The following is a 12,395-nucleotide window of genomic DNA, read 5'->3' as shown; positions in this document are numbered from 1 at the left end:
CGAAAGAGAAACTGTCTTCTTTTGTTTTTTCTACTATTCCTTACTCGATCTGGAAAAATTCCTCAAAATGCATATCATTTAACGTCCATATTTCAGTGTTTACTGGATCTTGAAGGGTGACGAAGGGACAGCTGTGACGTTTGAATCTATTAACAGTAGTCATATATCCAGCAATGAACAGGCAAGTCACAGTTTTTCTCATCGGCAGATGAGTTTTCCCTTTTTCGTTTCATTTTCACGTTTCATTAAAAGCATACTGTGAACTACCCTTCGAATACGGTCCTATGTCGATTAATCCAAAAAAAAAAAAATGTCTTGGTGTAATATGAATAGAAACCATTAGAGGATTCTGACGGGAAGATGACGGGTTGCTTAATTAACGATGAGAACATTGACGGCAGCCGACCAAATGCTAAGTGCCTACCATCAGTACTGCTATACTGACCCGGAAGGGTTGTTTTCGTGACAGCTATGGTAACGACTGAGAATTTTGTAGTTTGGATGGGAATGATTTTTTTTTTCCAGCACAGAGAATGTAATTCGACTGTCAGGATAGTTGTGATGAAAATCTCTGTAGTTTCTTTTTCCATGTCGATATCAAAAATTTCATTCGATTTGCAATTTTTACTTTTGTCTAGCAACCGATTGTCTAGCAGAGCTTTTATCCAGTCCAGTAGTTTTTTTTTCTCGGTAGCAGTTCTTCTTTCAGTCTCTGCTTCTTTTTGTCATCGGCAAATGTTATACTCATAATTAATCATCCTTTTTCGGAAACGATTAATTTCATAGCAGTGCTAGGCACGTTATAGAGGGTAACAGAGCTCAGTATTAGTGCTGAGAGTAGATTGACTTCTTCTCGAACTTTTTTTTCACCACACCCCTGAATAAGTTGCCCAAAGAAAATGGCCTTCCCGGTCCTCTCTGTGACTCATCCAAAAAAGTAGCGTTCATAAATCCTTCCCCGTAGAGCAACTACCATTGCCCAGCAATTTTAAAGTACAATTTTATGGTGACCTGGATGTGTTCTTTGTGCGAAAATACCATGAATACTCGCTGGGAGTGCACAATCCCTCTTTTATTGGACCCTAGGTTGATGTGCAACCTCGTCACTCGTGTAAGGTCGATGGTGTATCGGCGCGGTGGGTAGTTACCTTGCCGCCGCGCAACTTTGAATGCACTAATCATAGGTGGTCGCGCGTTATTTACAACACATTTTATGCACACGTAAATGCACCGTGCATACCACTTGTTCCCGCTATTCGAGTTGCGTACGCTGGTTGCGATTGAAGAACGAGCCCGTCGGCATGTTTTTCGCCTCCATCCAGCTATTCATCTCAGAATGATTAATGTCGAATATTTTAGGCCAGCAGAGTGCTTCGCAGGCATTTTTCAACACCACGCTACTCTGTTACCTCGATCCTGAGCGGGGTGTACATTTGAGGGGTGAATTATGACAACGGCATCGTATATATGCGGCCGAGGAGTTCTGATCAAACATTGACGAAAGAGTGTATGCAACGTGTCCGTGCAAACAGTATCATGGTAGAGAGACCTTGATCCGTTGCATGAACTTCGGCGGGATGTAAAGCACGTACTTTAAGGGTCTGTTGATGTTTCTTTCGGACGTAATGGATCTACAATTTATCCAAAATTGGAACTTTCGAAGGAAAACGTCACTGACAATGCTTCTTTTCCTCCCTGAAGGAAGGTTCCGAAATATACGAAGTTGCCGACAATCGCGGATTGTCGGTCTCTAGGGATAAGATGCATCCAATGTCGAAAACTGGTCACTACTGGGAATGGTTGTAAAACGACCGATTTATACGGTTCACCTCTGCGCACCCACCGACTGAATCCAAATTCTTGGCGGTTTTTTTGTGATTTCCGAGTCCCGTTCCTCTATGGAAGGTGTCGTTTAGTTGAACTATAGGTAATTGATGGGAATTCCGTTCTTTCATTCTCATCTTACCTCGGTAATGGGTCTGGTCTAGCGCTTTCAAAGTTTCATTCTGCCTGCGAATGCGGATCATGTGACAGTGCGTACAGTCAGTACTGTGACTTCGAAAATCTATCCTTCCTAATTGTGAGATAATCTTTTGTTCCTCCTTCAAATTCTGAAATTAAAACCTAACCGTAGGAATGTGGTCAAAGATCCGCCTTTTCCGTCACTCAGTGATGAAGTCTGCGAAGTTGTCAACACCTTCCGACACCTCTCGCCCTTGGACAGTCTCACTAGGCGACACTTGACGAGTAACGTAATCGTTGTTTCGGGTTGTTTGTTGCGCGGGGCTGGGAGGGGATGATTGCTGCCAGCAGGCAGGAGGGGCGGTGCTGGCTGGCTGGTCGGCTGGCGCTCTACTGAGCTCTGCCGTCTCGTAGGCAACTCTGCCGCTGCTGCCTGTGTTGTGTTGGTTGTTTGGGAATCAATGCCGAGTGCGCTAGCCGCATTTTGCTCTGCCGTCCACCACTGTCCCTAGCGGGTGTTACTGCTACAGTTACTCATCATATCCCTGCCACTCACTGCACTCTGTTATTACGTATTTTTTCTGCTGATTTAGAAAAAAAAATTCGCTGCCTATTTTGACCTCGTTATTCAGTGGTAGTTGTGCAGTATGCTGCTAGTATTACAATTATCACTGCTGTTAGCCATAGGCTATTTGGTGAGTCGAGTTCAATTTTTAGGGCACAATTTTCTTTCATTTTGTGAAAGAGTCCGATTTGAAGCCGAACCGATTCTACACATGCACTGCTGAGAACACTGAGCTCAAAGATTACAAATTCGGCAGTCAGTTCAGCCTCGAAATCACTACAAATCGGCGGAGAAGTTGTAAGTCACCATTTTCATGTTTCATTTTCATATTCATTCGTTTTCTTTTTCTGTTTCGCTTCAATTCATTTTCTATCATTTGTCAGGGTCTTTTTTTTGAGAGGTTTTCGCTGATTTCCTTTCTTGCAACTTCTCATTGAGGGCGGAAACTTGTTTTTCCATTGATTCGCAACTGTTTTGGCGGTCGTATGTCTGTGACCGTTTGTGTAAATAGCTTTGTGAGGATGAGGGGAATTGGCTGAAAACGTCATCTGAGCTGGCCCCTTCTTGTCTCTCATTAGCCCAAACGTCCTCACACTGTTTCCTTTTCCTTCGTTCGTTTGAGCATAGGCGTACACAGTTTTTCCAAGATCCGCTGATTGTCGCTTGGCGTAGATTTCCTTTGATGTTGGTTTGTTGAGACAACTGCTCTTGCTCTGTTTATTGAGAAGTGTTGTTTGTGAGGTTGATGCTCTTTATTACATTACACACGCACACTCCTCAACATCACCGAGTGATACGCACCTTGTGTCGCGAAACGAGACATATGAAAAACAGCTGCGACATGATGTAATGTTGCCAGCATGATGTGACACTTGTGGGGCTTGTTCGAGATGACACTGGATGTTTCTGGAAAATTGCCGTCAAGCTCGCATCCCCACTTCCCACATATTGTCCTGAATATTGTTTTGCTCGGCTTGTTATTGGTGAACAGAGTGTGATTTGTCGCATTATTTCGAATGCGTCAAAATCTGCAAATTCTTAGTAGTCGTATTTCCGGTAACGTATGAGATCTGTGGAGGTTTTAGATTCGATGACCTAGCTAGAAACAGTCTAAGACCTAACATCGATGCTAAATACTCGTCGATTACATGAGTGCATGAATCGTCAATTGACATGCGCATCGCACGGTCGAGTGGTGTACTTTTGAATGAGAACGCGCTTGTGATGTCGAATTTTATGGGACACCTAGGCGTCGGTTGATGATCATGTTATGTAGGTTCTACGCTAATTCGTTCGTGAATGTCACGGAACGAGCAACGACTATCCCTAACAACACAAAACGGAAGCGGAAATTGTGAGGATTAAGAGGTGATGGGCTGCAGCAACAGTAAGATTCGTGCATCACTTGCGCGGGGATTCAATCGCACTCGCATGGTTTTGAATTTCTAGAGTTCTCGCCACCTCGCAACTGTTATTAGTGAAAAGCATGGTTTTGGCAAAAGGGTGGCTTTAGAAAGTGAAATGTAAGAAAGAGGAACACAGCCCTATTTTCATTACTCGAAAATTCTACAACTAACTCGGTTATATTAGAGTTGGGTATTTGAAAATGAACTTGGATCGATCATTTACTTAGGTTCGAGATGTTTGTCTTCGAACATTTTTTTTCTGAATCCTTGTTTTTTTTTCCTCACAAGCACTGTGCGAGTGGTGCTATTAGCAACCACGTGTTTTGTGCCTACATCTTGTGACGCTTTCCGGGGGATTTGATGTAGATGCACTTAGCCTTCCTTCTTGCTTTCGTACCTCTGCACCGTTTTTTTCCGTCGATTTAAAAAGTCGGAACCTGATATTTTATTTGAGTAACGTGTTCTTCACAAAATTTCTGGGGATACCACTGCAATAGCTCTCTGGATTGGATATAACCCGTAAGAATTTTTCCTGACAGCATCTGAATAACGATTATTTTGGTTTTATGTGGGAATTTTCCTCAGCAGTGAGCAACTGTTCAGTTAGAAACTTGTCAAAATTCCAGCCTCCTTCGTGCTAGTTCTCTGTTCTGTTTGCTCTAAGAACAGGTGAGTGCCTATCGGCCCATTCAGTGGATTTACGTAGCTTTTATGATGTGCCAACAGCTACCTTGAATACATTAGATGATGACCATTAGCGGAAAGCTGGCCAATTGCCTTCGAAATGGTTCATCCAAGCGAGTAATGAATGTCTGTGCGTTTCCTTTTGAATCATTCATTGACCACCATGTGGACCATTTCCCGCCCTCCCGTAATCCACGTCCAGCATAGGCACGGCAAATGTGACAAATAGGTGCAAGGAAACAATGCCACTGGGAGTTGGCTGCGAAGTGCTCTCCGTAAAGCGAAGAAATATTTGCTTCAGCCTTCGGATAGACATGGATTATGCAGAGATCGTATCCGTGCGGATGGAAGGGATGATCCTTGACTGACGAAGCTTGGTCGCTTAATCCGACCAAGTAATGACGGGACATGTTTGTTGTTTATCTTCGGATGTAAATTAGCAAAGAAATACAATTTCTTGGCGTAACTTTCTAAGCTTTCTTCATTGAAATTTTATTGACAACCATATTCCATCCAAAATTTGCATCCGATTTCGTGAATTCACCAAGATAGCCCATGACTTGCACAACCACCGTGTATTTTTACGGTACTTTCCTCTTTTGTTCAATGTCAACGGTTTGAAACGTTGTTTTTAGTCGGTTCGGAACCCTTTCCAGTTTTTGAATGCCAATTTTCTGTTATTTTCCTGCTCTAATTGTCACGATCCAATTTTTCTCGGAACCGTTCCCGGTTTTGGCATCGTGCACATGCACTGTCGGTTGGGACAATCGTATTTTGTTACCGTGATCAATGAACGTATCGAAATTCATGCGAGAGTTCTTGTGCGTGTTTCGATTTGCAAAAGAGAGTGCAAATTCGTCATGGGTATTGCGTTTTTCCCCCTCCATACCTTTCAGTGTCGATTTGTTGAAAAAACCTCTTTTCATCGCAACAGCTCGATGCGTTTTCAGTGTCATCACAGTGTCGAGATTGACTAAATTTAACCGTGTTGTTATCTACAGTGGGTGGTGAATGTGTCCTTAAGATAAATCGCTTTGTGCTTCCGTGCATAACCTAATAAAAACTAATTCACAAGCGGTCACGACAAATGTCTATGGATTGTGTGCTAAAATGATTGATCGCCTAACACCTTGTCAGAATTGATCAGCGCGCTTCTGCTCTATTTCTCTCATTAAAACTGTCATTCACTTGTCGTTATGACATAGCTGTTTATGGGCGTGATAGAACAACTGTGTGAGACAGCGTTGTGCGGAGCGATAATATGACTAAATGCATTCCGAAACTTGCCACTTGACATTGATCAGGAGAAAAGACGGATAGCAAAAGGTGAATTATGCACAATAAAAGTAGTATTTTCAGTAGGAAATGTGCCGCCAACGGAACAGTATGTCAACCAGAGCTCACCGATTGCCCTACAGGGACAACAGCACAAGTTGCACTGCTTTTTCTCGGGATAGTGAGTTTTCATTCACATTTCTATACGTTTTTTTTTCTCTTGGTTCCTAATGAGCGAGCACAAGACTATTACACAAGTCTGGTGAATGGGGGACAATTGCTATCTTTATTTGCTCTATTTGTAGTGATTTTTTTCTTCGTTTTTCGTTCTTTCTTCTCCCTTTTATGTTTCGTTTTTTGTTCGATCTCTTCTGCACAGCCGCTGACCAGATTGCAATAATAGGTTTAATGTGACGTGTGCGGCTATGGCTCTTCGCCAAGCTCTAGTGGTTTCTGTTCGAAAATTTGATTCCGGTTCCATATTCACCTTTGGTTGTTCTCGTAAAATTATAAGAAAGGTTTCGTTTCCGGTATGCAGCTAAAGTGAACTCACAAAGATACGTGTGAATGTTTCCAAAAGTCATCTTTTTCCTTTTATGTCTTACTGTATCGATTAAATGTCTTCTGACGAAAAAGTTTATTGCATTTCTAGTTTTTATGCAAATTTCTCTTGTTTCGCAACAACTTTAAAACTTTTAGAAGAGCTAAGAATAGATGCATCATTTACAGCGAAACTGCTCACATTCTTAGTTGTTAGGTTTTCTCTGGAATAAAGCATGTTTTTTTTTTCTTCTAAACAGTTGGGATTGCAGATAACTTGGTGATATTTTATTTTTGCTTTATTTGATAGGAACAGAGGGCACTGCGAAGAATATAACCTTTTTTCTTACTAGTTGCAAGCTGCTAGTTTTGATTTGCTCTCGTTATGTTATGTTTTGTTATGATTCTTTCTGCTAGCGTTCCACGCATAGCTATGTTTTGCCTCGTTTGGGCGTTGTTTATTCACTTTTGGCTCAGCGTTCTTATAAATCAAACATCACGAACTCCCCGTTACTTTCCGACATGCTTCAGTTTCGTAGATTCTCAGTAAAGTGCTGTTCTCTCAGCGGTAGTGGATTAGCAACAGCTTTTTTGCTTTCAAGCAGCCACCTTCCCTTAACAGTGTCTCTCCAACCCATCTCGAAGTATTTTCGAGACGTTCCAGCTGCGTCAGCGTTCACTTGGGAAAATCCAATACATTGAATGTGACACGTTCGGCGTCAGCGAAACTTTCGAATGAAGCGATACGAGTGTGGCGAACGGCCCCCGGGGGGCATTGGAAAGTCATCAGTGGCAGTCGACGGCTGACACGCCACCGCAAGAAACAAAGGTCATTTTCGCTGCTGGAACGATGCCTTCTGGGGATGGACATGCAGGCGGACATCTCGACGACTTCATTTGCATTTCGGTTGAGCGACCGCCGCTGCTGGCCTTGACGTATATGGAAATGGATAGCATTCGTGAGAGGGGGATTGCCGTGGAAGTCCTCTCTCATCGCTTCGGGTGAATCGCCGCCGAAACTGCCCGATAATGGACATCACGCTGAAGCGAAAGCACATTGAGGTTTCTACTCGCTTGAGGAAGAGTTTCCGAGCGAATTGGCAGCGCTCGATGCGATTATCCGTACATGTCGTTCCTGGTGTTGTTTACGGATGCGATATTGATCGTTGTTTACGCTATGTCCACACGAATTCTCGTCATCGGAGAGTTATTAGAGGATCGATATGATCATAGTGAAGAAGACGCCATTGCTCGGTTTACGACCTGTTGTTTTCAACGGGGCTGGAGTGGTCTTTGGACCGAATTTAATTCGAATTCATTGCATTCGCAGACGCTAGAGAGTGGGAGTAATGGGCATCTGCAGTCCAAGCGAGGTAATTTTAGCGGTGGCGTGATAGCGCGCATTCTTTGGATGGCTGCAGAGACATCCTAATGGTTAAATTTCGATTGAGAGCGGAAGACTTGTTATTTCTGTTCCGAAAAAGAGCGATTGTTATTGCATGAATAGACTAAGAGGAAATGGGTACGGGGCAGTTCCTAATTTTCGCTATAATTCCTGCAATAAAATGTGACAATTGCCCATAGAAAGGCGAACTGAAGAATAAATTTTTCTGCACTGCATTTAGTAGCAGTTAATCATTAGGCAGTTATCGGATGCATTCCAGCACTCAACATGCATAGGAAATTTCGGAATGAAACAAAGCACTGATTGCGTCCCTTTCCTCTGCTCATTTGAATTTAAAATCACATCTATGGATGGTGTTGCATGATGACATTCATGACATTCTGTAAAGACACGATAAATGCACATAGAATATATATCACCAGAAAGGAATTGGTTGATGGAAGACCCGAGGGAAACTAAGAATGTTATCTGAAGAAAGTTATGAAGAAGTAGAAGGGGATTGTACTGTGATGAGGAACTTCTGTTTTCCAGACATTAAAGTAATAGAAGCAGTCATTAGAATGTTTATTTTACGTGAAGAATAGTTTCTATATGGTCGGAACAAATTTTTTTTCGTTGAAAACTTGCTAGTTTGAGGTTCAGTAAAATGAGGGGCTATTGGTCACGTGCAACCAGTTTGTAGCTTCAAATTGGCGTTAACAATTGATTTTTGCAGCTCAGATATCGGATTATGTTCAATTATATTTATTGTACTTACTCTAGGTTAATAACCTTGAACTGAGTAGTACATGTGTGAAAGTGTAGATGCCAAGAATGTTCAGTGATCATTGTCCTCAAAGTACTGAATGAATTTCTCAAGGGCATAGAATCGCGAGTATTTTCTGCGTAAAATGACATCTGAGACCTTCAACTCGTAAACAATCGCATTTTTTTCTCTTGACAATGTGACAGATGTAGGTCTCAGTAGGGGTACGAATGTGTTTTTTTCACAACTGTTCTGTCTTACGATAATTTGTCCAAAAATATCCAGCTTCATCGTCTCCAGTGTAAAAATTTCTTCTGACCAAAGGATATTGTTTCTTTCTTAATGTTTTACGCAGAAAATTCCAATTTTATATACATTTCATGTAGCGTTTTGATACAAACGTAACGTGGAAGAGTAGAAAAACAAAATTCATATTTGTTGGCACGTTGGTTTCAATACATTTTTTTCGTTTACATAGCACTATGTTGGTGCTGTCGGTGTAAATTACTAGCCAGATGGTGATGAGATGGTTTGCACATCGCATCATGTCTCTGCCTGCTTGAAATGTGCCAGAGGGCATATCTATGACCTGCAAAACGTTGACACTAAGATCAATGTGCACCAAAGTTATACTGCATAAGCTCACTAACTTCTAAAATCGTTTTTTTTTTCTTCAGTCCTGCCCCGAAACCAACGTGGTACCATAACGGGCATGAGATCAGTGAAGATACTGCGGAGGGATTTCGATTCGAAGCTTACGGGAAAACATTGGTTTGTTTGACGTTTTTACCGTTTCTAAATTCACGAATCGTTTCAGAGAGGTTTCTAATTACAGGTGTTCAATGTTACGCAGGACAAAGCAGGCAAATATGATTGCCGTTTCCCTGTGCACAACGATATCGATAGAACATTCAACGTCATCGTTGAAGGTATAGTGTATTTACCTTTCTTTTTACTGCTCTTACGCTGCTTCTCATCTTACCAGTTTTTCGGTGGCGATCGTTCAATGAAACGTTCAATATGTATGTGTGGCCTTCTAAAATTTGAGTTGCGAACCGACACGTTAGACGTTTAAATGTCGTTATCGCATCAGCTCATCTTTTTCCATGTCTGATCGTTATAGCGTTGGACGATAACGTGAATCGTTTTTCTATGGAACGTCGTCTTATCAATTTTGTCCGTTTTCCCACTGTTTCTGCATCCATATGCCGGGAATTTCCCTAGGGAAATATGTTTTGGTGACCGCGCTCAAAGTTAAGCAAAATTTAATCGCCACTTTTGCATGAAAATAGCCGTCGAAAATGTGTTTCATTTGAAGTGAAGTTTCTCGTATGCATCGTTTTTTTTCTGCTGGAGTTTGCTGCGGGTGTCACTCTTTCCAGGCATTCCTTTATTTAAATGGATGCTTTTTTTTTCCGCAGTACCTCGTTTAATGGCCAATGGTTGCACTTTGCCCATAGTCTTTCCAATATCTGAGGGATTAAATATGTATGTCGAGGAGTCTTGGAAGTGGTATTGAACAGCAGGAAATTGCAATGACAATGGGGCTGCCTTGGTAAGGAAAGCTGCTTGCGCTTCATCGTAAAGTGATTCTGATGTCGGAGTTAAATTGTTTGTATATTTTGATTTTTCTCAAAAATTAAACTGGAAAAGAAGAAAAGAGACGCGAATAGAAGCCGCTGAGAATGCTTTTTTTTTAATGCTGGTATGTCTCATTTAAAGCTTTGCAAAAGCTCTAGAGTGCTTTTCTTTTTGTTGTTGTTCTTCTGTTTTTTTTTTCACTTTTCGTATCGTCAAAACTGCTAGAAAAGCTGTTCAAGCAAGCTAAACCAGATTTCTCCTTTCATGGTTGACACAAAGGCATCCTAGACAGAGTTAAAGACGTGTCTCATCGTTTTCTTTAACGCATCTAAGGACGGGTGTTGTTACTGACAAGTGGCTTTTTTCAAAGCTAAAGGTGCTTTACAACGTACGGATGAAAATCTATTAGCAGCAGGGAAATGGAATCGTATGTTTCTGATTGATCAATCTTAATTTGAGCGATTTTACATGCATTCGTTTGATTTTGATGGAGGGAAACTGTTCCACACTCATTTTCTTTGACAACAACGTTTCATTTTTAATTTATCGAAGAAGCTTTTCGGCTTCCATACAAGTATATGAAACCTAGTGGATAATCCTGGCGAATCGATTTTAAAAAATTGGAAAAGGGCTGAAGTTGTGCCCAAAGGCTGCCAGAATTCACATTTTCAGGTTGGATGACGTATTGTTTTTTTCCTCGCAAGAAAAAACTTCGTCATATCGATCTTGTACATAGTGTTGCGTTATGAGAATCTTCAATATTAAAATTTTTCAAGATTGCATATAAACTACAATGATCCGAGAAACTGTAAGGCAGAAATCAAGGGCGATTAGTCGCTTTTGTTGTTGTAACAGTGGAAGAATTTTCCAACCCAGAAAAGCTTTATCAAATAACTCCAAAAATTGCCAGATGATTGCTTCTGGAGGCTACCTTTTTTCACAGTGACATGGATTTCGTTCGGAGCAATGTCCTTATTGTTACGAACAAAAAAGTTATTCATTGCTCAATTCCTGTGAAGGTCTTCTAAAGAAGCTCTTTTAAGCCGCTCCATATTGGCCGGATGGACCGCCGCCGAACACGAACACCAGTGAAGGCGAGACGGTCACCTTTGATTGTACGACAAGCGGAAAACCCGTGCCGAAGGTCACCTTCTACAAGAATGGCGTTGGTAAGTGGCATTCGAAGTTTTTACGTTTGTATCTTCTTTAGTTCTGTGTCGTGAAGGTCTGTTCGACAACATTCTTGACGAGAAGAACTAGTAACTACTAAAACTTTCATCTGTACCGCTTTCTAAATGAATTCGCCAGCTGGGGATTGTTTTGCTGCGTGCGAAATGGGCGATATCTGATGACGAGCCGAGTGTTTTGAGCTGTGCATGCACGGCTGCACTGCCCAATTCGATAGGATTTCGGACAAACTTGCTAATGAAATTTCCATTCAATCCAGTGCTGTGCATTTGAGCGGAGTCCGAATGAACAAAGACCAGAAAATTTGTCATTGACGAACTGCAGGTGCTGCAATTTACCCAGGACTATTTCTTTAATCCCTTGATATTTTTAAATGGAAAAAGTATGGACGAATTAAACACATGCGGTTTATGTTCGTTTGTTCTTTACCTTGAGATTAGCCCTTTGGACTTGAGTTTGACAATAAAATTCAAAACCTTATGCAATAAAGGTCTTCCCCTACTCATAAATATGATTTCTACCTAACGTTTCTTTGTCTGATTACCATCGATTTTACCCCTCAATTTATTCTTACCTCTACTTCTAATTTTCTACTTTCAAATCCAATTTCATTTTGGAGTGATATGCTGGTAGAAACATCTAGATTTTTCAACAGAAGTAATTTCATCCCTGATTTGCTGCATTGACTTTGGTCAAAATGATGATAATTTTGTATAAAATTCTGGAATTTAAGTCAATTCACTCAGAGTCAGAGAACAAAAATCTACCAGAACATTTTCGTGCTTTTTTCGCTACTCTTTTCCATTAGAACAACATGTGCATCAAACCTTTTGTCGGTAAAAGAAAATACGCAATAAACTTCTCTTTATAGTATATTTTTGCCTGCGCTGAAAATGGTTTTTGACCCATCTTACTTTCTTCGACAAAATCATTTGTTATCGACTGAAGAAAATTTTATGTTCTGTGTGACATACTCTCTGGTTACCGATAAAAATTCTATTAAGAGCTTAAGATTGGTTTCTTAAAGGCTTTCCAACTTCATTA

General features: G+C 41.1%; 1 protein-coding gene across 3 annotated transcripts in view; it reads left to right on the top strand.

Moving 5' to 3' along the window:
• RB195_003089 (uncharacterized protein) overlaps positions 1 to 12,395 on the top strand; it is a gene marked incomplete at both ends in the record, with an annotated part of 54,035 nt that overhangs the window by 21,021 nt on the left and 20,619 nt on the right. Inside the window, 6 exons of one of the 3 annotated variants that reach the window (XM_064200614.1) lie at positions 97 to 181; positions 2,680 to 2,824; positions 5,977 to 6,073; positions 9,260 to 9,353; positions 9,418 to 9,511; positions 11,207 to 11,332. In XM_064200614.1, the coding sequence (XP_064056492.1) occupies positions 97 to 181; positions 2,680 to 2,824; positions 5,977 to 6,073; positions 9,260 to 9,353; positions 9,418 to 9,511; positions 11,207 to 11,332 (641 nt within the window). Of the gene's footprint in view, positions 1 to 96; positions 182 to 1,701; positions 1,807 to 2,609; positions 2,658 to 2,679; positions 2,825 to 5,976; positions 6,074 to 9,259; positions 9,354 to 9,417; positions 9,512 to 11,206; positions 11,333 to 12,395 lie in introns of those variants that run through there. The other 2 variants (XM_064200611.1, XM_064200612.1) reach the window with 2 other exon arrangements.

Source organism: Necator americanus, chromosome IV (assembly GCF_031761385.1).
Source record: "Necator americanus strain Aroian chromosome IV, whole genome shotgun sequence".
Taxonomy (NCBI): domain Eukaryota; kingdom Metazoa; phylum Nematoda; class Chromadorea; order Rhabditida; family Ancylostomatidae; genus Necator; species Necator americanus.
The sequence above is the reverse complement of the archived record's forward strand: the minus strand, read 5'-3'. Positions and strand labels throughout refer to the sequence as shown.